The sequence below is a fragment of the Lethenteron reissneri genome, chromosome 25 (assembly GCF_015708825.2).
Source record: "Lethenteron reissneri isolate LAM-NWPU_2019-01 chromosome 25, ASM1570882v1, whole genome shotgun sequence".
Classification (NCBI taxonomy): domain Eukaryota; kingdom Metazoa; phylum Chordata; class Hyperoartia; order Petromyzontiformes; family Petromyzontidae; genus Lethenteron; species Lethenteron reissneri.
Genome location: NC_083803.1, coordinates 9228444 through 9251909, shown reverse-complemented (window position 1 = coordinate 9251909; position 23466 = coordinate 9228444). Strand labels below are relative to the sequence as shown.

Sequence of the window (23466 nt, the reverse complement as noted above, 5' to 3'; positions counted from 1 at the left end):
CTGCTGTTTTGTTGTTCACGGTTGTGCTGTATAGCGCTTAAAGCCACTGTCAATGTTTGAGGTTTTAGGTGACTTATTTCTATTTAAATAAAATGTTCAATCCTGCTTGGTGGAAATGTAAAACTGATTATGTTCCTAGCCTTCCTCGATACGGACTCTCTTACGCCACAAGACTCTCTGTCTTTGGCAGTTTTTGCAAGTTGTCCCATACTGAGTCCTCACCTAATCTCAGTTTTTCTGGGTCAGCCTCAGCCTAGCTTTCCTGGGACCAAGCCGTGAAAAACCGTTAGATCACTTGAATCATTCAACATGTGCAACACATATTTGCTGAGTAGTGTTTTGTCACTTTCACAGCCAGTGGAAAGTGTGTGGGCTCAGATCTTGCATTCGGAAAACTCCATGTTCCGACAGCAATCCCTTCCTGAGCGAACCCCCCACTTCAGAGCTCAGCACCTCGAATCCTGAGTATGCCTCAATAACCGACACTACACACTTGTACTTGGCCTGAGCTCAAAACCACTCGTACATCGTGGAGACAACACAGAAATGAGAAGCGTGCTCCGTGACGCCACTCAGTTAGATTGTTAAGCCATGTTAATGTAAAACATGCATGGGAAATTAGAACATAGATTTTAACCAAACCTAGGCCTAGGTAAAACATTGCTTAAAATTACTTTAAAAAAAAAATTGAAACCCTAAATCCAAGCCATTGGGTGGCAGTGGGAGTGGAGAACATGGGGGGTGGCAGGGTAAGAGTAGGGATGGATCAACCCAAAATTGCCTCATGGTTCATGGAGCGGGTCCTAGGCCAGGACTGGGTCATTCCTGGACCAGCAGACCACAGTTTCCAGGGGCCATGGAAATTACAAGGTATTCACGTGCCAGATAAGCAATTCCAGATTTGCAGTTGCAGCAAAAAGGGAATGAAATTTAAACCATATTTATTCATCCCAGACACGCATGCCAAAACTGTCCAATTAAATCTTTCTAACTACCCAAAGGAATATTAATTTAAAAGACAACCCCCAATACATTTCACTCTCCATTATTTCAGAACAGCTTTAGCTCTGTAACTCATAATTATAGAAGCAGGCTGAATGCACCACGTCTATGCGTCTGGGGTGCTGGATCTCCTGGTAACGGCTTCTCACCATCAGGTTAATGAAATACTCAGTGGCCGGAGACTGCAGCTTCACTGCGGCCCCACAGGCCACAACTGGTCATCCACACTGGGAATTATTTTGTGCAAAACCGTGTCATTACCGCCCAAGATGGCCCAGCAACCCGCTGATAATCGCACTCATTTCCCAAACTAAAAGTGCAAATGCGCTCTGCAGCTGGCTTTTTACCAAAGCCATTTGCACCGGTAATTAATAGCAATTACGTCTACATTTATGCAGGAAGTGGGGTGGGAGCCGAGGGGTGGAAGGAGGAGAGGAGTGGGGGCAGGGGGAGGAGGGCGCGAGGGTGGTGGGAGGGTAAACTGGCAGAAATGTGCCTAGTTAATTCGTTAAACACAGCTGCACAATACATGCGCTAATGACGAAAACAGCTAAAATGTCACTTGACATGACCAAAATGTGATTTGGAATGCTTCATTTGGTGTAACTTTTAAGCATTAACACAAACAAGGGTGCATTTGTAACAGCATTTCCAACCAGGACTCCTACACAAAATGGTGTGCATTAGTAAAAATGATAATGGCAAGCGTAGTATTTGTGTGTGCCAACTATTTAGCAATTTAGTGCAGAAATGCACGTAAAATAATGTTTGGATGGCATTTGGTTACTAGAAAGTGGCCAAGGGCATCTTACTTGTACATTCACATAAATGTGGTTTACGTATAGATAAAAAAACACAAGCCAAATTTGTTATTAAAGTTACGCTTAAAGGTTCCACCTAAAGTGTCAAGCACTGAAACTGTATTGTGAACCTTTGTGTCATTGAAACCCAATGACTTTGACTAGCACAGGTCATCAGACACATGGATATGGAGATTTCAAACAATTGTAAATTCCCCATCTAACACCCCAAAGCAGAACATTAATTAAGGCCATGTGTAAATATAGGTGTGTATGCAAATGGAAAACCCAAGGAAATGTTGTTAAAATATTTCTCCTTATTTTATATTTGCAAGAGTAGCCCATTGTCTGTCCGCCATTTACATAAAGCAATCATCGCCAACTACTGACAGACTAATCCCCCAGGTCATTCTTGCGAATAAGACTTGTTCTGGTCTCTTCAATTCTCACCTGGTTAAACAAAATATACTTGAATTATTATTGATGGTAAAATCCCACCGGAGGTACGTAATAAATAATATATATTTTTTCTCTCTCTCTCTTAAGACTTTTGCAACAAAAAAAAGTGTGCAATTCAGCTGCTCACTCACCCTGCACCATCCCATGAGTGGCGAGGAGCTTCAAGAGCAGAATGTACTTGGACACACCGAGAACAGCGTTCGGGTCAAAACGGTCTCTGAAAGAAATTGCATGACGGTACTTAACAAAGCAAAAATGTTTTATAACACCTACAGTCACTGTGTGTTCACTTTTTAAAATGTATTTTCAAATAACAGCTTCAGCATACTTGCTTTCTTAAAGTACAAAGACTTTTGAATCAGAGGTGAATGAAAGTATGTTCTGTATGGCTGAAGCAATACAGCTGAACAAAATAGGCGAGCATTAGTATTCACAAATAGCAGCCTCTTATAAATCAAGTGAGAATTGTGCTTACCGGGTTAAGGCGTTCAAGAAGCAGAAACTTCTCACTTCTCAACTTGGTAAAATTAATATTACTTTGCAAGCCAATTAAAATGCAACACCCATGAACCTAGGGTTGGCTGCTGTGTGGTGCGATGGTGAGCACACCGGACTTGCAATGCAGAGGTCGCCAATTTAATCTGCCAGGCGCGACCGTTGAACCGATGGTGCAAGTTTCGTCAATCAGCGCGCCCACCCAGCAGTGTAAATGGGTCCAGCACAGTTCGTCAATCGGCCGGTAACACGTGGCGGGGGTATAGTGTGGGTGCTCCAACCTATCCCAAGGTCCAGCATGAAGAAGTGGGCTAAATTAACTCTATAGGGGCTCATATTGTTAGGTTTTTTCGGTAAAGTCACGTAGGTAAAAAATTAAAATTAATAAAAGTAAAATAAAAATCACGACGTTTCGGAGGCATCACTTGATACAGCTATCGTGCTGTGACGGTTCCACCTGAAGACGGAAGCTTGTGTTGCCTCCGAAACGTCGTGATTTTTATTTTATTCCTTATTTTACTTTTATTAATTTACATTTTTTACCTACGTGACTTTACCGAAAAAACCTAAGAATATGAATCCTTGCAGTCACGAAAGCTTCAAATCTAGAATCTATAGGGGCTGTCTAGAGCTCTCTCTAAGTGGAGGTCCTTCCACCAGCAATGGCACGAGTCAAGCAATTGCAAGGCTGCGCCTTAATATTCACCAATGCAACTACTATTTTACCGTGGTTCAACATTCAACATTGTTCTGCTGTAAGGAAATCCCACTTACAGTTCTTTCTTGATATTCCAGGCCTCAGTGACGTTGCCCCTGCTCACAACAATGCTTGAGCAGCGTCGCGTACCCTGCTACCACCATGTTGGCCGAATACTCAGACTTCACCTCCAGGGCTCTGTCTAAGTTCTGCCAAATGGAAACATTTCCAGAAGGTAAACCATAGTTGCATGAAAACGTCAAGGACTACATTTGTGTCTGTTCTTTAATAATTTTATTCCAAATTTGACATCGGCTTCGTCTAATGAAGTGTGTCTATTTGCAACTCTTGGAGAGCAGTGAATACCCGGTATACAGGACATCTGTGAAAGAGCTTGATTGCTCATCGGATTCCTCCAGTCTAAATAACAATTCTGATTCTATTGGACAAAACTACTTCCGAAATTCATTCAAGTGACTACTTTCAGCCAACTGTGAGGAATACACTCCCAAAAGCTCGATGACAGAGGAATATGAATTGGATTAACCTGAAGGCAAATGTTTACCTATAACACAGACATTCTATTTTGCGGCATGTAACTACTTGGCAGCGTTATTACTGCAGCATAGGCACCATTGTGTCAGCACTAAAATGCAATTAACCCAAAATGTTAGCCACAATAAAACACAGGAGTAAAAATCGCGATTGTCCCACAGCAAATTAATTTTCCAACATTTCCTTCACAAAGGAGATCGTGAAGCTCAATGGGCTGTCACCCGCCGAAATAACCCCCCCACTCCCCCCCCCCCCCCCCCGAGATTGACTGCAGTCACGCCAAGTCCAAGGAAGATCTGCGACGCACCTGCTGGCTGCACAAGTTGCGGATGACATTGCGCAAGGTTTCCTCCAAGGGCAGCCCCTCTTCCTTCAGGTGCTTCAGCTTCTCCTCTGTCTCACTCTGCAACCCCAGCACAAATGGCTTCTTGTTAGCCTGTTTAGAACCATTCATGAAATTACTGTCAGGCATGAGCCTATTCCTAAATAGCTACAGTACTAGTACACAGCCGCCTATGCCTACCAAATGTCAGTCCACACTCCACACAAAATACACAAGTACAGGGCTAACTTAATTTTCTCTCATTCCAACTCTCACACAAGCATGCACACATAATAGTGCATCTATTTTGTAGACTTGCACCTTCTTTCGTATAGGAAATGCTTATAATGGAACGTCTAGTTTGGTGATCCACTCAATGGATTCCTGAGACGCTCAGTGGAGAAATTAAGTTCCTCCCACAACAGATTCTAGTGGGCAGATTTACACTATATGTTCCTGGGTATGGGACTAATAGCCACGGTCGCATTTAGTTAGGCTCGTCACTCATCTTCCACAAGTGAAGAAGGTGGCCACATCACACATTTCTGTAATGGGTCTAAACAGGCTAACATGACTTGTACTAAAGTACATCTACAGGTTTTGTTATTCGACTGCTGGGTGAAGGCCTGTCCACAACGTCTGGGTCATGGGGGTTATGTCACCATACTTCAGCATGGTGGTTAATGTGGGTTGGTGAACGTGGGGAGCAGACTTGGGAGCACAGAAGTAAAGTGCAACAATGGATTTTTGCTGCACAGAAATATTATACACAAAGCATACCATATGAAGAAAAAGACCCCCATATAACATAAACAGATTTTTTGTGGCAAGTGCTTTTATTGAGTCGACCTAGGGAAGGCCCAGGACCTGTTCAGAAAATCATCACTGGCATTGGCCACGAGCCGGAATCAAACTCGAGTCACCGGGTTTGAAGTGCCACGGTGGCTAGGAGATGTTAACTACCTCGCCTGGCATGCAGGAGGTCGACCCGGACACCTGCATATTTGGAGATTGCATGTCTCCCCGTGGTCATGTGGATTTTTCTCTGGGTCCTCCAGTTTTTCCATCCACATTTCGAATTAACATGTATTTAGAGTATTTGGCTGTTATAAATTTACACACAAGCTACTTCGTTGAGCTATCATTTGTGGCCAGGTCGTTCCTCAAAAAATTCGATATAGCTCAGTGGGCCTTACCTGCTAAAATAAAAAGAGTTAAAAATGTTTTAGTTTAGAAGCGCAGAATGCTAACCATTGCACTACTGTCCCCATATTACCACTTCTATGTATGTTGAACTTACTTCGCACCATACATAAACAAACGTGGTAATTGGAGGTATAGTCTGAACAGACTGTTGGGGCAAGTGCTGTTAGCGAGTAGCACCGACATACCATACACACGTAATAATACCACGCACACGCAGACCCCCACACGCAAACGGAAATGTGCAAACACGTGTATGTACACACAGACCAACTCAGACGCTTCTTGCTTCCCTGTTCCACTCTATTTCTCATTAACAACAACCACTGCATCAGCTATACTGCCAGCAAGCAAAGTCAAGAGCAGCACTCTGACCTCTTAAGAAAAACCTCAACCAATGCTCCAGCATCAAGGCGTGTGTTGTATTGCAAGACATTCTGTCGTACAGATTAAATTTTAACCTAAAATCCTATCCACCCAGAGGATTTGAAACATTTTGTGATGCCCTTGAATACGCATAAGATGTATTAAAGCCACTTATTGGGCTTAATCACAATAGAGATGAATGGTAACTGGACAAAATGCAATGAACATTTAAAAGATCAGATATTTATAAAGCTCAGATGGCATGTCTATATATAGCTTGGGTGTTAACACCATGTTTTGGGTTTAAGCCTAGTACAAATTATTAAGAATTGGTCAAATCCCCTGCAATATGCTAATTCTTAAGTGTTCCCATTCGCACTGCAAATACATTTCATTTCACTGTAGATGGCAAGCTGCGGTGTGCATATAACTGTAATGTGCTCTCAAAAATAAATATTCCGTGAACTTTGAACAAAGCACTGGGGGAAGGAAGCTAGGTTTGATTGACACTAAGTGTGAATGTGCACCACGCAGGCAGTTGAGGGGACTTATGAGACACGAGTAGTGTTACTCACCAAAAGGGATTGTGGTCACTCATGGCTGAAGCATTTTCCACGAGTAGGTAAACATCCTGCATGTGAAAACATAAAAATCCCACAATCATTCCGATTCACACACGGAGCATTCTGAGTTGCATTTATATATTTTTAGACTCGACAGTGAAACCTCCAACATCAAAATGCTGCAATGTGACTTTGGCCATCACTCACCTTAGTGAGCCCCGGAGCTTTACGAGTATCCAGCAAGTTTTTTAATCCATAAAAGCCTTTCATCTGGATCTTCAAGTTCTGTTTCAGGCGACAAAAATAACTCAGCTGAGCTTAAAGACGAATAAGCTCCATATGCGTTAATTCAGTATCAGCGTGTGTGCATTGAAGCGTGAAGGTGATGGCCCCAAGAGCTACAATGACTGAGAACAACAATGGATCTTCAGCCCCGTAAAGTGGAACGCACCATGGACTTCAGCTTCTGAAAGTACGTGTGAAGGTGCGTCTCTTTCCTCTGTATGTCTTCCGCCGACATAGACTCCAAAAGGTTGCTCAGGAAGAAGGACAAAGACTCTGGTGAAACACACAGATTGATGGCATGGACATTACAACCAATGATTAATTCCAACATTCTACTGAACGCAGGAAAAGATGCAGAACTGAAATGTCTTGCTCACACCACTTGCTGACGGAATGGTTTCCACAAGAAGGAACTCTAAAAATAACCTCGTAAAATACATTTAATATTTATTTCAGAAATATGTATAAAATTCAACTGTAAAATTATTTAACGTGGTTTTTTTTTTAAGCTTAAGTATTGTAAAAGCCTTTTTTAAATATATTTACCCTGGACAGAAAAGCTACCCTTGAACCGAGAGTCCGTGAAGAGCAGTTCTGTGATCTAGAGAGACGTTACAATTAAAGGTTAGCACAAACAACCAATACGGACACATCACATCACTACCATTTATTAAATATACGATATATGTAAATAATATACGTTTGTATATGCTCGCATTTACATTTCTGATATAACTTTGTAACACAATGAGATGGGTAACTTAAAAAAGCAAAAAAATAAGTATTCGACGGATGGCTTCCGTTAAACAAAATTTCTCCAAAAAAGCATCAGACTCAAAAGTGTCACAAGTAAATGATTTAGCATTCAGATTGCACGTATGAGCCTTCGATGCCAATGCTACACAACTGAAGCCTTTCGGAAATCGATACATGTAAAAGGGAAATTTGTGAATGTGTGTCAGTTCGAAATATTTAGCATACTTCCCAACATGCAACAAACTTTAAATTTGGCATGTGGGTAGCTTCCAGACTGTACAGAATTTAAAAAGTATAAAAATATACTTTTGTACTTTGGGGGGGTGGGGCGCAATAATGGATTTCTATTGGACGGCAAGTGAGCGGTGATGTCACATCTATGAGGTCACCCTCATGCGGCAGCGTCACGCAGTGCGACGGCTGACGTCACGCATCCCCCCCCCCCTCCGCGTAGGCCGTGTATTAATCCAAGACAAGAATCCAAGTCCCGGGCAAAGCCGGGTAGTAAAGCTAGTGTTGTATAAAAGAAACATTACCTTGCTCTGGCAAGCCACATCATTAGACCTGCAGGTGGCAGCACATACAAAACGATACAATCAACCACGCACATCTTGCTTTGACAGGCATGCATCAGTTTTATATTCTTGGTTCTTTCGGTAAAGTCACGTAGAAGGGAAATAATAAAATAATAATAAATACTTTTATTTCCCTTCTACGTGACTTTATCGAAAGAGCCAAGAATATGAATCCCTGCAGTCACAAAAGCTTTAAATCGAAATGCATCAGTTTGTTAATGAGTGTTGCCGTTTAGTACATTTCAAGGCCATAAATGTCCCCCCTCAATATATTGCTATAAAATAGATTTCTATTTATATGATTGTGTTTATGGTTGTACTTTATAAATCCCTAATCTATGCCATTACATACAAGAAAAAACATGAGCAATGTAATACAATACACTATTAGACATTATTGTTAAAAATAAATATAAAGTTCATCCCATGTGTTAGTGAATTTTTTTATATTTTAGGCAGGAAATTCGTTTTCAAATTTAGATTTTTTTTTTTTTCTGGGGGAGGACCCCCAGAACCCCTGGAAGATTTGGTCCCCCCCAACGTTGACTCCATGGCTACGGCCTTGGTACATTTTAGCTGTTTGTTTTAAAACAGACGGTAAATGTGCTTCTTACTTCCTGAACGCCATTGTGAGACTTCCCCTAAAGGTGTTCATGTCTGTAGGTGGAAATTTGGGGGAGGACACTGCAAAAAACAAAGACAGCATTGTGATATGAATACACAAGCAGACGGCAACATGTAGCAATACCCCGGGTTACGTCGGGGATGCGTTCCTGAAAGGTGCAACGAATAACGAAACTACGCAAATTAAAGCAATTTTAGTCTGTACACCACAAGAGCTAAACAAAGATAATGGCGGGTATGGTGAAGCTGTGTTAATGCACGCATCTTAATTCCACACATGTGATATTAAATATATTTAAAAGGGAAATTTGTGGATGTGTCTGTTCGAAATGTTTAGCATACTTCCCAACATGCTACCAACTTGAATTTTTGCACATTCTGAAAAGCACCAGTTCTTTAAAATACAAGTGTTCGGCAGAGCTACAATTGTATATGTGATAGGAAAAAAGTGAATCTTACGTACACACGTCATAAATCTGATCTAGGTTCCCAGAAAATGCCATGTATCTGATCTCTGCCACGGCCGTTTCTTCCTGGGTCAAGCCTATTTCCTGCACACATCACACATCATAGTCACACCTTTAAACATCGTTTCTCGTCACTGTTATCTCATTGTCTCATACTGACATCACGTCTATCACCAGCTCTTACGATTGATATAAAGAGAGTGAGCACAGCTGACTCTATTGTGAAAGACAAAGCGTGTAACACAGACACAGGCGGATGACAAAATAAGCACAGCAGGCCAGTAACTGACAGTCTGGCTGCGAATAATGAAAAACATTCCGATGCATACCGTAAAGATAGTGAATCACAAGCCATAACCTAACAGCTGAGGTTTTTGGGTTTGTATATGTATACTGGACCGGCATTACCCCTCATGTTACCGACTTCCGGCCACCGCTAGCACGCTATATGAACCATCCTTGTCCCCCACAACCATTCGCCAACTTGCACTGACCAGCATAGTGAAGTATGGTAAAAGTCCCCCCCCCCCCCCATTTGACAATGTGCAATCAATTATCAATGTTATTTTAAGGAAGATTTCTGAGAAATAAGGCTGTGTGTCAGGTGCCAGGGTTAGAATGACACACGTTAAATCGCCATCACGGCGTTGGGTGCCGTAAAAGCCCAGCGATTAGGGGTTCACCTGAAACTTGGCTCGGGCCTCAGCGTAGGATGAGAACACGGGTATAACGTAGGAGGTGAAGGTCTCCTGGTTGGGCTCCACACCCATGTCTCTCATGGCCTTCAGCACATCCAAAACCCCTGCAAAGCATGAGGACAGCCGTGATGTCAACCGATATAGATTCTGAAGATCGCGATGCGTGCGTAAGAATCAAAGTTTTCAATCCAATATGTTGCCACGGGTTAATATCATCCCTTCAGCCACTATAAGCTGTTATATTCAGCAATGTAAAAACAAATATCTGAAATCAAATCGCAACCCTGAATCATGTCAATTCATTGGATGATATGGGAGGTGACTCATGACACTTGTAATAATGAGCAATACGCCGCTTGCAAGGGGCACGTGCAACCCAGAATTACCAAAACAACAGAAAGGCAATTTCTAATACATGATGAATGCTTGCAATGCACACCAGACTGGCCAAATTGTAAAACTCTAATTAGACCAGTGTGATCTACTATATGTGACCAAGTACCAAGTTTTAACTCTTTCCAAGCCAACGAATTCCCATTGTTAAAATACAATCCGAGTGCATAAACGTGCCCTGTTAAAACAGCACTAAAATGTTGTTAGCAGTCACAAAAACGGGCAAAGTTTTGGGAAAATTTTAAACCCAGATTTGTGGCCAAAAACATATCAACATTGATTGCATTAACTCAGATTTAATCAGTGGCCCACAGCAAATAAACAAAAAAGAATTAACTCGTAAAAACAAAGTTTTTCACTATAAATCCTTTATATACGTGGCATCGGTTTTATTTTATTATTCATTTCTGTTTTTCTTGAGTAAGAGTTTCATTTTTATCACATTGGTATTTTCTAAAAAATGAAAAATTTTGGAAATTTTTTTTCACGAAAATAAATTGTCACGCACAACGAGTCTGTGTGCAAAATGTCAGCTCGATTGGGTCACGGGAAGTGGGTTAAAAAACGACCGAAAGATTTGCACGGTCGTAAGCACGCAAGCAAGCAAGCAAGTGAACTTAATATAAAGGATTTAAAAACAACCATCCCAGGTTAAAATGCCACAAAACACAAAGCTGGCCAGAGGATATTTTGCCCCAATGAAGAAGGTAAAGAATCAATGCCTACCTTGTTGGTTCTTCAATTTCTGCTCGTGTGTCAAGAGCGGCCAAAAGAAGTGTGGCCTGACGGGCAGGCCTGTCTTGGAAGCGTGCTTCATCAGCTGGACTGCCATATCTGAGCATGAACAAAAAAACAACAAAGAAATGTATTACAAGCACACTACACTATTTTTGTCAATTTACATTCATCTATCATGCTTGTCCATGCATTTACTTATCAGATGGATATTAGACTAAAAGGTGATATGGTCCATTTGAGAAATGGCACAACATAAATCTGACACCCACCCTTGTTATTTGCTTCCAACGCACAGCGGAGAGTGAACATGAGGGCAGAGGTGTGCATCTGTTTCTCCTGCAGCGTGTCACAGAACTTCACGAGTTTCTCCACTGGCTGAAAAGAAAGTAATGAGAGCGACCACCTTGTTGAGTTGTGTCACCCAGATTGATTACAATGACAAATCCCGTTCTCCTCCCCATAAACGAATGAAAAATGTCAAAGCAATTGTACGTTACCCTGTCGAGGGTGACACAGTGGCGAAGGAAGAACTTTCCAATGAAGCTGTCCTGGTTAATGCGCAGGGCTGGGAACGAGAGGAGCACCTCGAAGGCCGTGTCCTCCAACCCGTGCGTCACCAGATTCAAACAAAGATTCATGGCATCTGCTTCCCCAAAAAGGGTGAAAGAGAAAAGAGACAGAGGTTTGTTTTAAATCCTTTATATTAAGTTCACTTGCTTGCGCGCTTACGACCGTGCAAATCTTTCGGTCGTTTTTTACCCACTTCCCGTGATCCAATCGAGTTGACATTTTGCACACAGACTCGTTGTGCGTGACAATGTATTTTCGTGAAAAATGTTTTCCAAAATTTTACACTTTTTAGGAAAAAAAAAATTAAATTTAATTACCAATTGCTTAATGGTGGCAGGCAATTATTTGACCCATAGGTGGCAGCCATCTCAAGCCAGAGGACGAGAGGACTCTAGTCGCCACGCATATAAAGGATTTATAGTGAAAAACTTTGTTTTTACAGGTAATTTTTTCCCCTTTAAACAAGCTGAACACTGCAAAATAGCAAACAAATTGCAAAACTGAATATCGAAGGAGTAAATAAGGGATAACAATCAGAAAATAATGTACAATCCATTCGACTGGGAGTTTTATGCTATTTGAGTGATAAGCGAAATAAACGAATCAGTCTGATTTTTCCTTATTAAAGCCATTTAATCTTTCTACTAGTTTTATGAAATATTTAGCAGCAGCTGGTACAGTTCTGAAAGCTGCAAATAAAAGTAAATTATATTTGTATAAGCTATCCACATTTTAAAACACCTTTAATATTAAAATCACACATGCATCCTCTTACATTTTAGTCGCACAAGGAAACTATTAAATGCGGTCGAGCGGTGGGGAAGTGGCTATCGCACAGCAATGTAAAACCATCAACCAGAGTTCGATTTTCAGCAATGGCTCGCATCGGTGGCGAATGATATCTTAACCCGGTCTTGGGTCCCAGCCACTTCACCTACATGCCCTGTCCAACTTGATGAAGTATGGTCAAACAACCGGCATGCCCAACACAGCTTAATCCATCAGTATACTGTCAAATATAAATACTTTTCAATATGTTAACATGTCTTGATTTTAAGCTTTCGTGACTGCAGGAATCCATACTCTATGGTTCTTTCGGTAAAGTCACGTAGGTATAAAATAAAACAAATCACGACGTTTCGGGCGCAACACAAGCGTCTGTCATGAAGGTGGGAAAGCATGGTCTGCTGCTGAGGCAGACTGATTTAAAAGGTTTGAAATGGGTGTAGCCCAAGGGTCAGTCTGCCTCAGCAGCAAACCATGCTTTCCCACCTGATGACGGATGCGTTTGGTGCGCCCGAAACGTCGTGATTTATTTTATTTTATACCTACGTGACTTTACCGAAAGAACCAAAGAGTACGCTTATATGTTTTGTTATATTAAGGATAAACTTTAAAGCGTTGCGCACCTGGAATGAAGCCAGGTTGATGTCGCATGTGGCCCACTATGGCCTGCACCTGATCAGAAAACCCAGCCTTGGCCAAGGAAAAAATAATTTGCATGATATCGCGATCCATGAGGCTCTTATTGTTCTTCTCCATCGTGATGAAATGCTGCAATACAACATGGGTTCACAATCAGATTATGGTTACGACAGAAACATTCAGACAGCTACAAATACAGCCATATGCTATAATTGTATTAATGTCAGAGAAAATAAATTATGCAGAGATTATGATTTCTAATGTTTTCAGGTTGTACCGTGGGTTGACCAGCAGGATTTGCAACAGAAAACACATTGTAGAGCTATATAGCACAACCGCGAAAATCTACTGCAGTAACATGCATAGTTTTGTCAACTGTTTTGAGCATTTATAAATTAAGTGAGGCGTTTCATCAGCAGTTTGATATTGCTTCTAAGGAAGTGAAGAATTTTTCGCAAAATAATGCATGTGTTCACGCAGTTTTCATTGTTGTTTATATTGGCACCTCTGTAATGCTCTTAATGTCTCCTCTCTCGGCGTAGGCAATGAGCAGAGCCAAGTAGGTTTCAGAGGTAGGTTCAATGCCCGCGTCTCTCATCACTGAGAGGATCTTCAGTGAATTCTCCATGTCACTGAGAAAAGCAATCAACATCAGGGCATCAGTCACTTTGGAAAAACCTTTTCAGGAACCGAGCAAACTCAATATACAACGGATTTGCATGCAATTCAATGCATACACACTGTTGTTCTGTTCATTCAGTCATGTGCATTAGTTTGTCAGGCAGACAGTAGGCTTACCCAGCTTTTGCGTGGCCTGTAACAAGGGAGTTGAAAACTTGTTCTGTGATGGGTATGTCTTTGTTTTTCATAAATCCCAAGATTTTGCTGAAAAAGGAACCACACAATACACACGATTTAAAAGGAATTAAGAGTGTTTTCAGTAGACTCTCTTTGATCCACGTGCGGTTTATCCGATTTGCAGATTAACCGCGCACCTGAGATTTTGACATAAATTAATAACTCATGGATTTTCCCTTAAGCCCAAATTAATAATCTAAAAACAGTTATTTTTCGTTATTCCTGTGAATGTGTATTACAAGTCACGTGCTTAAACCCAACAAATATGTGCTCCAGTTAATCTAAAATCCACGTGATCGCGTCTACAGTACAGTAGTTGCATACATTTACAACAGAGGGTGGAATTTGATTGATTTTGATTGGTGTGGCTCTGCTTTCCACTTAGTGCGCAGAGTCTTCTGCGCAGGGAGCAGGAAAGTGTTATCGCTGAGCACGTGCATTGATTGGTCGGTCGATCGTTAGTATTCGTTCTAAATCGAAAGATTAACAATCAAAATCGTCAGTTGTGCTTAATTTTTGTGATTTATCTGACCATTTATCGTGGAAATTTCCATTTATACCTATATTAGTGGTTTTTGGCATGGAGATCCACGGAAAATGGATTTTTTTTTTTATTATTCGTGATTTTTTAGAATCTGCGGCCGTCCTCCCTCTCATTAGCGCGAATAATCGAGAGACTTCTGTATCTAGTATTTCGTTAATTAAACTATATATAATAGTGTGGTACATTTACCAAGGAAAAATAAAAAGCGTACCTTGCACCATCAATATCACCCTCGTTGCAGTAGGCAGCAATCAACCTCTGGTAAGTGACCTGTGCAAAAACCATCAACGGCAAATTAATTCCAATTTGCATGGTGGTAAAATAGATTTCGCTAGATGCAATTCATCCACAAAACTGGAGAGAATGTGGTCAACGTCATGCAGTCAATGAGATGCGTTACCCTGTTGGGCGTTACTCCTTCTTTCTCCATTTTTTCCAGAAAATCAGTGGGCGAGAACTTGTGCTCGTTCTGCAGGTAGACTTTTATCAGGGCATTGTAGTGGCTCACATCAAACACAGTACCTGCACAGCCACACAGTACAACATGCTAATTAGTTACACACACAAGTACAGCAGCAAGTTACCATTAACATTTTGAGACAAATCCTCTTCCCAATCAATTGTAATGCACCCGAAGCCAAGCAAAATCGAGCCCGGATTCTGCATGGATGGGCGACTGTCATACATAATACTAGTTATAGGCTACCTGGACACATGGTAGGCACCTGTGAGCAGTGCAGTAAAATCATTGTTGCAACGTGCTATGCCTCAATTGTTATGATCCCCTTCACCAACTCCCACTGATTCATGTATATCCAGGTCAAATGACCCAAAAACCCTACACGAAATAGGGGGAAGCTCTTATCCAGCAAGGGATTGCAATATTATCTATCTCAATTATTTTTTTGACAAATGGGATATCTTGCAGACCTGTAAATGTGCAAATACCTGTATACAGAGTACAGTATTACTGCAGTACAATGAAGCATGCTTCTAACGATCCCCTATTATAACATAGTTGCAGGAAAACACAGTATTCTCGTGTTGATTAGAGGTGATGCTGCACGCTCTTCTAAGTCAACCATGGCGTCATCTAGTAAGGGAGCAAATTACCTCTGCAAACTAAGCGGAAAATTGTGAACGATTTAGACAACAACAAGAAATCTCAGGTGCAGATCTGCATATGATAACTGCAGTTCTCCTGCTGTATCTGTTCCATCTGATGACGGTCGCTTGTGTTGTGATCGAAACGTCGGGATTTATTTTATACCTACGTGACTTTACCGAAAGAACCAAAGAGTATACTCTGATAATATATGCATTGTCTTTTAAACGGTCGTGTCCTCTGGTCGTGTCCTCTGGTCTAACACCGTTGAGACATAAAAGAAAACTGTTTCTGGTATGGACCAATCAGTTTCAAAGACAATGCATATATTATCAGAGGAAGTTTTTTTGTTGCTGACCACAAGCATTGTGGTTAATGCAGACATGATTCCTTGCAAAAGGTTTCAGTTTGACGTTTTAACATCTTAACACAACTGTTTTGTTGCCAGAAAAAAGGGGAAAACCAATTCTCATATTTTGGTACTGTCAAATATTATTATACGATATGGGGAAAATGTACTCATAAAGCTATTTGCTATGTGGCATAGTACAGGTGCATCCCTGCAACTGCTTTCTCACGTGACCACTGGCAAAAGGAGCCTTTGCTCATGGGAGCTATAAAAAGCTCAATCAAATAGTATTTGGCCTTTGAAAGAGGTGGGCCTAGCAACACCTCATACAACCTGGCAATCATATTCTTGGTTCTTTCGGTAAAGTCACGTACGTAGAAAATAAAACAAAACATTTAATTAAAAATTTAATTCAAAATAAAAGCAAAAAACCACGTTTTGATCGCAACACAAGCTGTCTTCATCTTTTCTCTCCGCCTGATAAAGACCGCTTGTGTTGCGATCGAAACGTCGTGGTTGTTTGCTCATATTTTTAAATTATTTTTATTTTATTTTCTATCTACGTAACTTTACCGAAAGAACCAAGAATATGAATTCCTGCAGTCATGAAAGTTTCAAGTAAAAATTTTACCTGCCAATCGACTAACTGTGGAGTACCCATTTAGACTAAAGTCTGGACAGAGGCAGGGATTTTAAGAAACTTGCCAACTGCCCCACTGGAAGACACGAACCGGTTACCAATGCAACATCAACTGACCCAGCTCCTTCAGCTTGTTCCAGAAGTTATGCAGCAGCTCTGTCCTTTTCTCGGGCAGCTCCTCCGGCAGCAGGGTTCCGCAGCTGCGGATGAGCAGCAGGGCCTGGTTGGCGCTCGGATAGCCCGAACGGCAGATGTCATGGAACACGTCGAGAAGCATCTTGCTGGTGACGCGTCCCGTGCGCCTCACAGACGAGTCGAGCTGGTTGAGGGCCCATTCAAACTGCTGCACTTGCTTGGCCTGGACCGCCGGGATGGATTTACTCACATCAAAGCTCTGGTGGGTCATCACTGTGCTCAGTGGCCGCAGTCCGTGTGACAGCCTGGAAAACATGCGCATTGCCATCGCAGGAATGGATTGCAAGTGCATTTAAGTTACTGCAAAGACACAATTAAAGTGCAATCAGCTCTCAATTATCCTCGGCAGTGGACTGTATAAACACATGGATAATGAAAAACACATACATTTACACTGTAGCCCAACCCACAAAATATAAATGACAATATTAGTCAGTTAAAATTCAGAGCACTGCCCTATCTCCCCTTGCAGAAATGGCAATAGTGCACAAGGAATTAGTGGTGACATGGCTCAGCGGTAGCGCATTTAACCACTTGTTTCAGAGGCCTGTGATTCAAGCGCACAGTCACCCTGGTTAATACAGTGGGTGCATTAAACGTAAATATATGCTCCACCGTGGACGTTAAAGATCCTGTGATGTAATTCGGAAAAGAGTAGTCACGTGTGCTGGTGTCCTTGTCCAAGTTTGTAAAATAACAAGAATACTCACAAATTATTTTAATTTCGAAACACATGGCAATTGTCATTCCGTACTGCAAAAACGGAGGCCTCTGCTGAATGAGTCTTGAGGCTTTTCCTGGAAATTAATAACTATTAGTTTACTAATTTAAGGCAGTTGTTGTATTTATGTTATTAGGCATTGCTCAAGATAAATGTGGATACTGTTTCTGAGGTTCAATGTGTGCTGTTGTTTGTTGCTTTTTGAAGTGGACTATCCTGAATTTATGGGAACATTTTGCAAACATCATTTAGTCTTGGAATAAGTTTGAATAACTTATGCATTCAGTGCAAGCATGGCTTTCTCCTTGTACAGCTGAGGTTTTGCTTTAAGAGGGATAGTGTAGGCTGTGTTTTAAGGTGGTCGTGGCTATTGGCTCAACCACTCTTAGAATCACTTGTTTTTCACATGTCAGTACAGTGATGTCTCCCTCTTTTTTCTCATTAATGGAGCTTAAAACATGTCTTGGGACAGCACATAATTCAATAGGTAAACATCTACAAGGGTATTGTACTTGACGTCTCTTCCATACTAGTGGCCAGCAGCATCACATTAATCAGTTAAATTATATACTTTATAAATCAGCCATGATTCCCGTAACTGCTGCGCGAAGGCCTTCCCAAGTCATCACCAACTATCATGGTCCTACGCTGCAACAACCCATCTCGATCCTGCACATGAGCTCATCTCATCGCCCTGTCTCCTCAGTGGACGACCTCTCTGGTCTAGTCCCTCCTTTGGCTGCCACTCCGCCGTTTGTCTCGACCACCGGCCATCATTCTTTCCAGAGACATGTCCTGCGCACCAAAACTCTCCGAACAGTCAAAACGTGTTTGTTTTAAATTACTAAGGGAAGATACCTGCACATCTGAGAAGGGCTCTGTGCCAATCTATTGTGAGAGTGCATATAAGATCACTTGGATTTTCATTCAAGGGCACAGGGCCACGTGGGTCACCTCGTGGAATGCCCTTGGTCAACTTGCACCAAGAGAAGAGCACTTTTACACGACGTTTCAACCGTGACCCCTAAGAATGTATGTTAAACTTCTTTTGCACCGCATGTAGCCAACCGTACTAATCGATAATTAAGACAACATTTTTAATTGATTATATAACTTATACTAAACATACATGTGGTAATAATAAAAAAATATGATGAAGTCTATATTGGGATTCCATCGGACTGATTATATATCTGATCATGACGAGTAAAAATGATACTGTATGGAGGTTGATACTGTACGGAGCTTGCAGCTGAATGGCGATAATCACTGATAACTGCGTATGACGCCTGATTACAGGCATAAGACCACGACAACGTATTACGAACCTAAAATGATCAATAACCACATCTGATGACGATCTAGTAAACACCATCTGACGGCGATTTCTTAACGAGACTCACGCCAATAACGCGAACTGTTCACGTAAAAACGACGATGAACGTCATGACGACAACTATCACCAATTACACACATCACCATCATCAAGCCAAGCACCATCACGATGACAGTCTGTCGCGGTGTCTGCTCGACAACGCACGTGGGTGACCACTCAAGGGCACCCTAGCGGTGATTGAAAGCGAGAGCGGCGTGGAGGGAGGTGGGTGGCCCACGCACCTTGGCGCTAGTGGGCCCCGGGCGCCTTCTAAGAGGCGCTGAGCCGTCACGGCGGACGAGGAGAAGGAGGATGCGCCCGGGGTCGCCGCTGCCGATGTTGGCGACAGGAGGAGGAGGCGGCAGCAGCAGCGATGGCTTCTCCACCTCCGCGCCTGCAGTGCGGAGCAAACCACGCGGCCCGGTACCATGAGCGCCGCCATTGCAAACTCTCTGAAGACCACGAGACTCGGCGATTCGATTCTTTGAGCTCGAGCGACACTTGATGTCGATCCGGGAATCGATTCGTTTTTTGTTGAGTGTGTTTCTTTATAGACTGACGAGGACTTGGATATTCTAGATTTGAAGCTTTCGTGACTGCAAGGATTTATATTCTTAGGTTTTTTTCGGTAAAGTCACGTAGGTAAAAAAATTGAAATTAATGAAAGTTAAATAAAAATTACTTGATACAGCTGTCGGGCTGTGACGGTTCCACCTGAAGACGGAAGCTTGTGTTGCCTCCGAAACGTCGTGATTTTTTATTTTTATTTTTTATTTTACTTTTATTAATAAAAAAAATTTACCTACGTGACTTTACCGAAAAAACCTAAGAATAGGACTTGGAAATATTCTTTGGGTCTTTCGGTAAAGTCACGTTGATAGGTTCAAAGAAAATAAAAAATAAAAATTACGACGTTTCGATCACAACACAAGCGGGCGTCATCAGGAGGCAAAACGAGGGGGAAAGCTGCTGTAAAAAAGTATATTATTATTTTTACCTAACTACGTGACTTTATAGAAAGACCCAAAAAATATGAATTATTGCAGTAACGAAAGCTTTAAGTCAAGATTTAGGACTTGAACAAATAAGAAGAGGTTTTATTTACCCTTTCTGGCAATAAAACAGGTGTCAAGATCTTCAAATAGCTGATAAACTTAGTTTTTGCTACTGGCAAAAAAGTTCCCTTTTTGTAGCTGCTCACCCCTAGCTATAAATGCTTTGATAGTGCATTGTCTTTGTACTGTTCGCCTTTGGCGTTCTCTGGTCTGACACTGGTGAGACTAGGTCATAAAGAAGGTTGTCTCTTCTAGATTTGAAGTTTTCGTGACTGCAAGGTTCTTTCGGTAAAGTCACGTAGGTGAAAATAAAAACATAGAATAATAAAATAATGAAAATAAAATGAAAATAACTACATTTAATTTAGTTATTTTTATTATTCTATTTTTTTATTGTTTTTATTTTCACCTACGTGACTTTACCGAAATAACCAAAGAGTAAGGTTGTCTCTGGTGTAGACCAATCAATCAGTTTCAAAGGGGCCGTCCATAAATGACGTCACGCGATTTTGGACGATTTTTGACCCCCCCCTCGTCACACGGCGTCACAAAGTCAGACCCCCCCCTCAAATATGACGTCACAAAGCTCTGCCCCCCCCCCCCCCTCAAAACCATATTTCCATTTTGAAAATAAAACAGGCTTCAAATCGCTTTAAACTATTGTCATTGTAGTTCGTATTTAATGCGCTCTGATGTTGTAGGAGTAAACATTTATTAAAAGGTATATTTAATGAAGTAGAACGTGTTGTCTATATTTATTTAAAGTTGCGCATTTTTATGTGACGTCACATTTCTAAACCCCCCCTCTCGTCACGCATCCTCACAAATGTCTGACCCCCCCCCCCCACAGGTGCGTGACGTCATTTATGGACAACCCCAAAGAGCATGTTTAGTTTGCATGTTCACCACAAGTACGTGTGGTTAATGTGTAGTGACATTGTCGGGGATGTCACTGTATGGTGCCGGCCCAGGAGGGCCGTGGCGTGCGATGTCCTGACCTCGCGAACAGCACCGGGTGGGTGGCTGTGTGATGCCGGCTCTAGCACAGCACGACGTGCGATGCACCGTCATCGCGTACACCCCGTAGATGGGTGTAGTACCAGCCCGAGCGGGGCTTAGTGAGCGCTGGGATAGCACACCGTGCAGTGCTGGCTCCCACGCGGGGGAGTAGAAGAGTGTCAGCCCATGGACAGGGTTGCCCCGGGCCATGGCACTCTGGTTGACCCCGTAGACACGTGATCCGGAGTGTCCACAGAGATGGCCCCAGGTGGGGGGGGGGGGGAATCACGTGTCCGGGGAGAGCTCTCGAGAGGGATCGAGAGAGAGCTGGAACGCTCGAGAAGTTGGGCGGGGCCGAGGGCAGAGCCGGCCCCGACCCGGGAGGATATAAGGTGGGTCCCTTGAGAGGGACTGGGGTCGTTTTGTTCTACAAGCTGGAAGCTCCACGTCCTACGTCTTAAGAGGCATCAACACGTGGCCGGGGACCCGAGTGAGGGTCCGATATTCCATCGCTGTGACTCCTAAATATAGTGTAGTTAGCTAGGTGGTCACCAACCCAAGGCTGTATCTGGTAAAGGGGCAGTTACCCCTTTGTATATACGTGTTACAATAAACGTGTTGCCTCTGAAGAATAACGTCTGCGACTCACTACAAATGCAAACATGATTCCTTGCAAAAGGGTTCTATTTGGTGTTTGAACATCTTAACACCTGTTTTATTGCCAGAAAGAGTAAAACCTATTCAATGTTTTTCTATATTCTTTAATACTGGAAAAAAAGGTTCCATTTTGAACAGGACTTACTCAGAATGAGAGAGTTGTCCATTTGGGATGGATCAGAAAGTTACAACAACTACAAAACACGGTGGGAGTGCACAGTATAGGGAAGGGAAGCAAATCACAAAAATAAATTAAATAAAGTATATACTGTATGTTCAAGTTGCAAAAGTACACCAATCCCAAATATTGGGCAAGACAGTAAAACAGCAGCAAGGACAGCCCCAGACCACACCAAGACAACGCACAGCCCATCAATTAATTGCACATTCAAATTGAACAATCGATGCATGGCTAGGGATTACAGTTACAAATAACATTTGCAAATGCAGTACTGTAATGACAATTAAACAAATACAATAATACTAAGAATTTAGATGTGTAAGGCGTTTTTCACCCGAAGATCCCAATGCGGCGTTTATGGAAAGCAGGAATTAGAACCTGGCTAAACGGCCAGAAGTAGTGGGGGGTTAAAGGCCAGTTTAAAGAGGTGAGAGGTTTCAAGACAGTCGTAAATATATATAATGATTCTGATCGTCTTATTAGCAATAGCCTTGCGTTCCTGAGTTTGGGAGCTTCAGGATATGGCGGTGGTGATAATAATTTCCACTTTTTGCAGAGTGCTGTACAAAGGGTAAATATAGTAAAAACCTAATGAAAGCTTGCAGGCTGGAGATAAAAACACCCTACCAAATACATTAAACACCTCCACAGGTGCTAAACTGCGGTTGAGTTATCAGTGGTGTAAAAGCACAAATAACAAACTCAAGATGATGAAAAAATAATAGTTTTTCCCTTTCTGGCAAGAATAAAGGTGTTAAGATGTTCAAACACCAAATGGACACCTTTTAACAAGTCTGCATTGACTACACATGCTTGCTGTATAAAATGCAAACAAACGTGCTTTGATAATTAATGCATTAACACCTTTATTCTTGCCGGAGAGGGTGAAGCCTATTTTTTTCATCATTCTGATACCGGTCAAAAGGGTCCTGTAGATATAACTGCTCGACTCGAGTTATTTAATGCTTTGATATTTAGATTGCATTTGTGCCGCTAGCCTTTTGGCATTCTCTGGTCTGACACTCGTGAGACAAGGCCATAAAGAAGGCTGTTTCTGGTATAGGCCAATCGGTTTCAAGGACAATGCACACATTATCAAAGTATATTTGCACGTTTTACCACAAGCATGTGTGGTTCATGCAGACTTGATGCCTTTTGACAGGTGTCTATTTAGTGTATGCACATCTTAACACCTCCTATATTCTTGTTGTAAATAATAAACCCTGTTTTTCCATTATCTTGATACTGGCAAAAAGGCTCCAATAGAAACAACTCAACAAATGCGTCAATGATGCTGGTCTTAAAACGGAAAACACATTTATAATAGACTACATATTTTTCAAATGGCCCTTCTTCCAAACAGTGATGTCTGTCAATTAAGTAATTCAAGTTTATTTTGTTTAACCAGGTGAATATTCAAGTAGACCAGGGCAGTCCCATTCGCAAGAGATCTGGCTTTTCACTAAAAATGGCAAAACAAATCAAAGTTACACCACAGAAGCAAATTATTATTTGGTGATACAGCTGTCGCAGGGGTGCATAAGTAAAACACAACAAAATCTCAACGCATTCAGCAATAACACTGTGGCTTCAAAGGCGGGAAATGCTTTATTAATATCGATTATTGAATGTTTTAAATTTGAGGCAGTGTTATTGACGAATGTATCCGGTGTTTTTTTTGTCAATGGGAATACTCACGTAAATAACATCTGCTCATAACCCAGCACTATATTTAAATCCTACTGACCTAAACAAATGGTGCCGGATTTTGGTAACGAGCTGTGAAGAAGGGCC

At 41.8% G+C, this 23466-nt stretch overlaps 1 protein-coding gene across 1 annotated transcript in view; it reads right to left on the bottom strand.

Moving 5' to 3' along the window:
* Positions 1-19245, bottom strand: part of LRPPRC (leucine rich pentatricopeptide repeat containing) — a 44155-nt gene extending 24910 nt beyond the window's left edge. Inside the window, 22 exon segments of the mRNA XM_061559201.1 lie at positions 2393-2478; positions 3531-3571; positions 3573-3662; positions 4316-4411; positions 6459-6530; positions 6670-6747; positions 6914-7020; positions 7294-7348; positions 8040-8067; positions 8693-8762; positions 9166-9253; positions 9853-9971; positions 10987-11094; positions 11268-11373; positions 11496-11641; positions 12978-13122; positions 13499-13625; positions 13792-13878; positions 14607-14665; positions 14796-14917; positions 16607-16929; positions 19023-19245. Coding sequence (XP_061415185.1) covers positions 2393-2478; positions 3531-3571; positions 3573-3662; positions 4316-4411; positions 6459-6530; positions 6670-6747; positions 6914-7020; positions 7294-7348; positions 8040-8067; positions 8693-8762; positions 9166-9253; positions 9853-9971; positions 10987-11094; positions 11268-11373; positions 11496-11641; positions 12978-13122; positions 13499-13625; positions 13792-13878; positions 14607-14665; positions 14796-14917; positions 16607-16929; positions 19023-19222 — 2353 coding nt within the window. The 5' untranslated portion in view covers positions 19223-19245.
* Positions 19246-23466: the final 4221 nt, after the last annotated feature.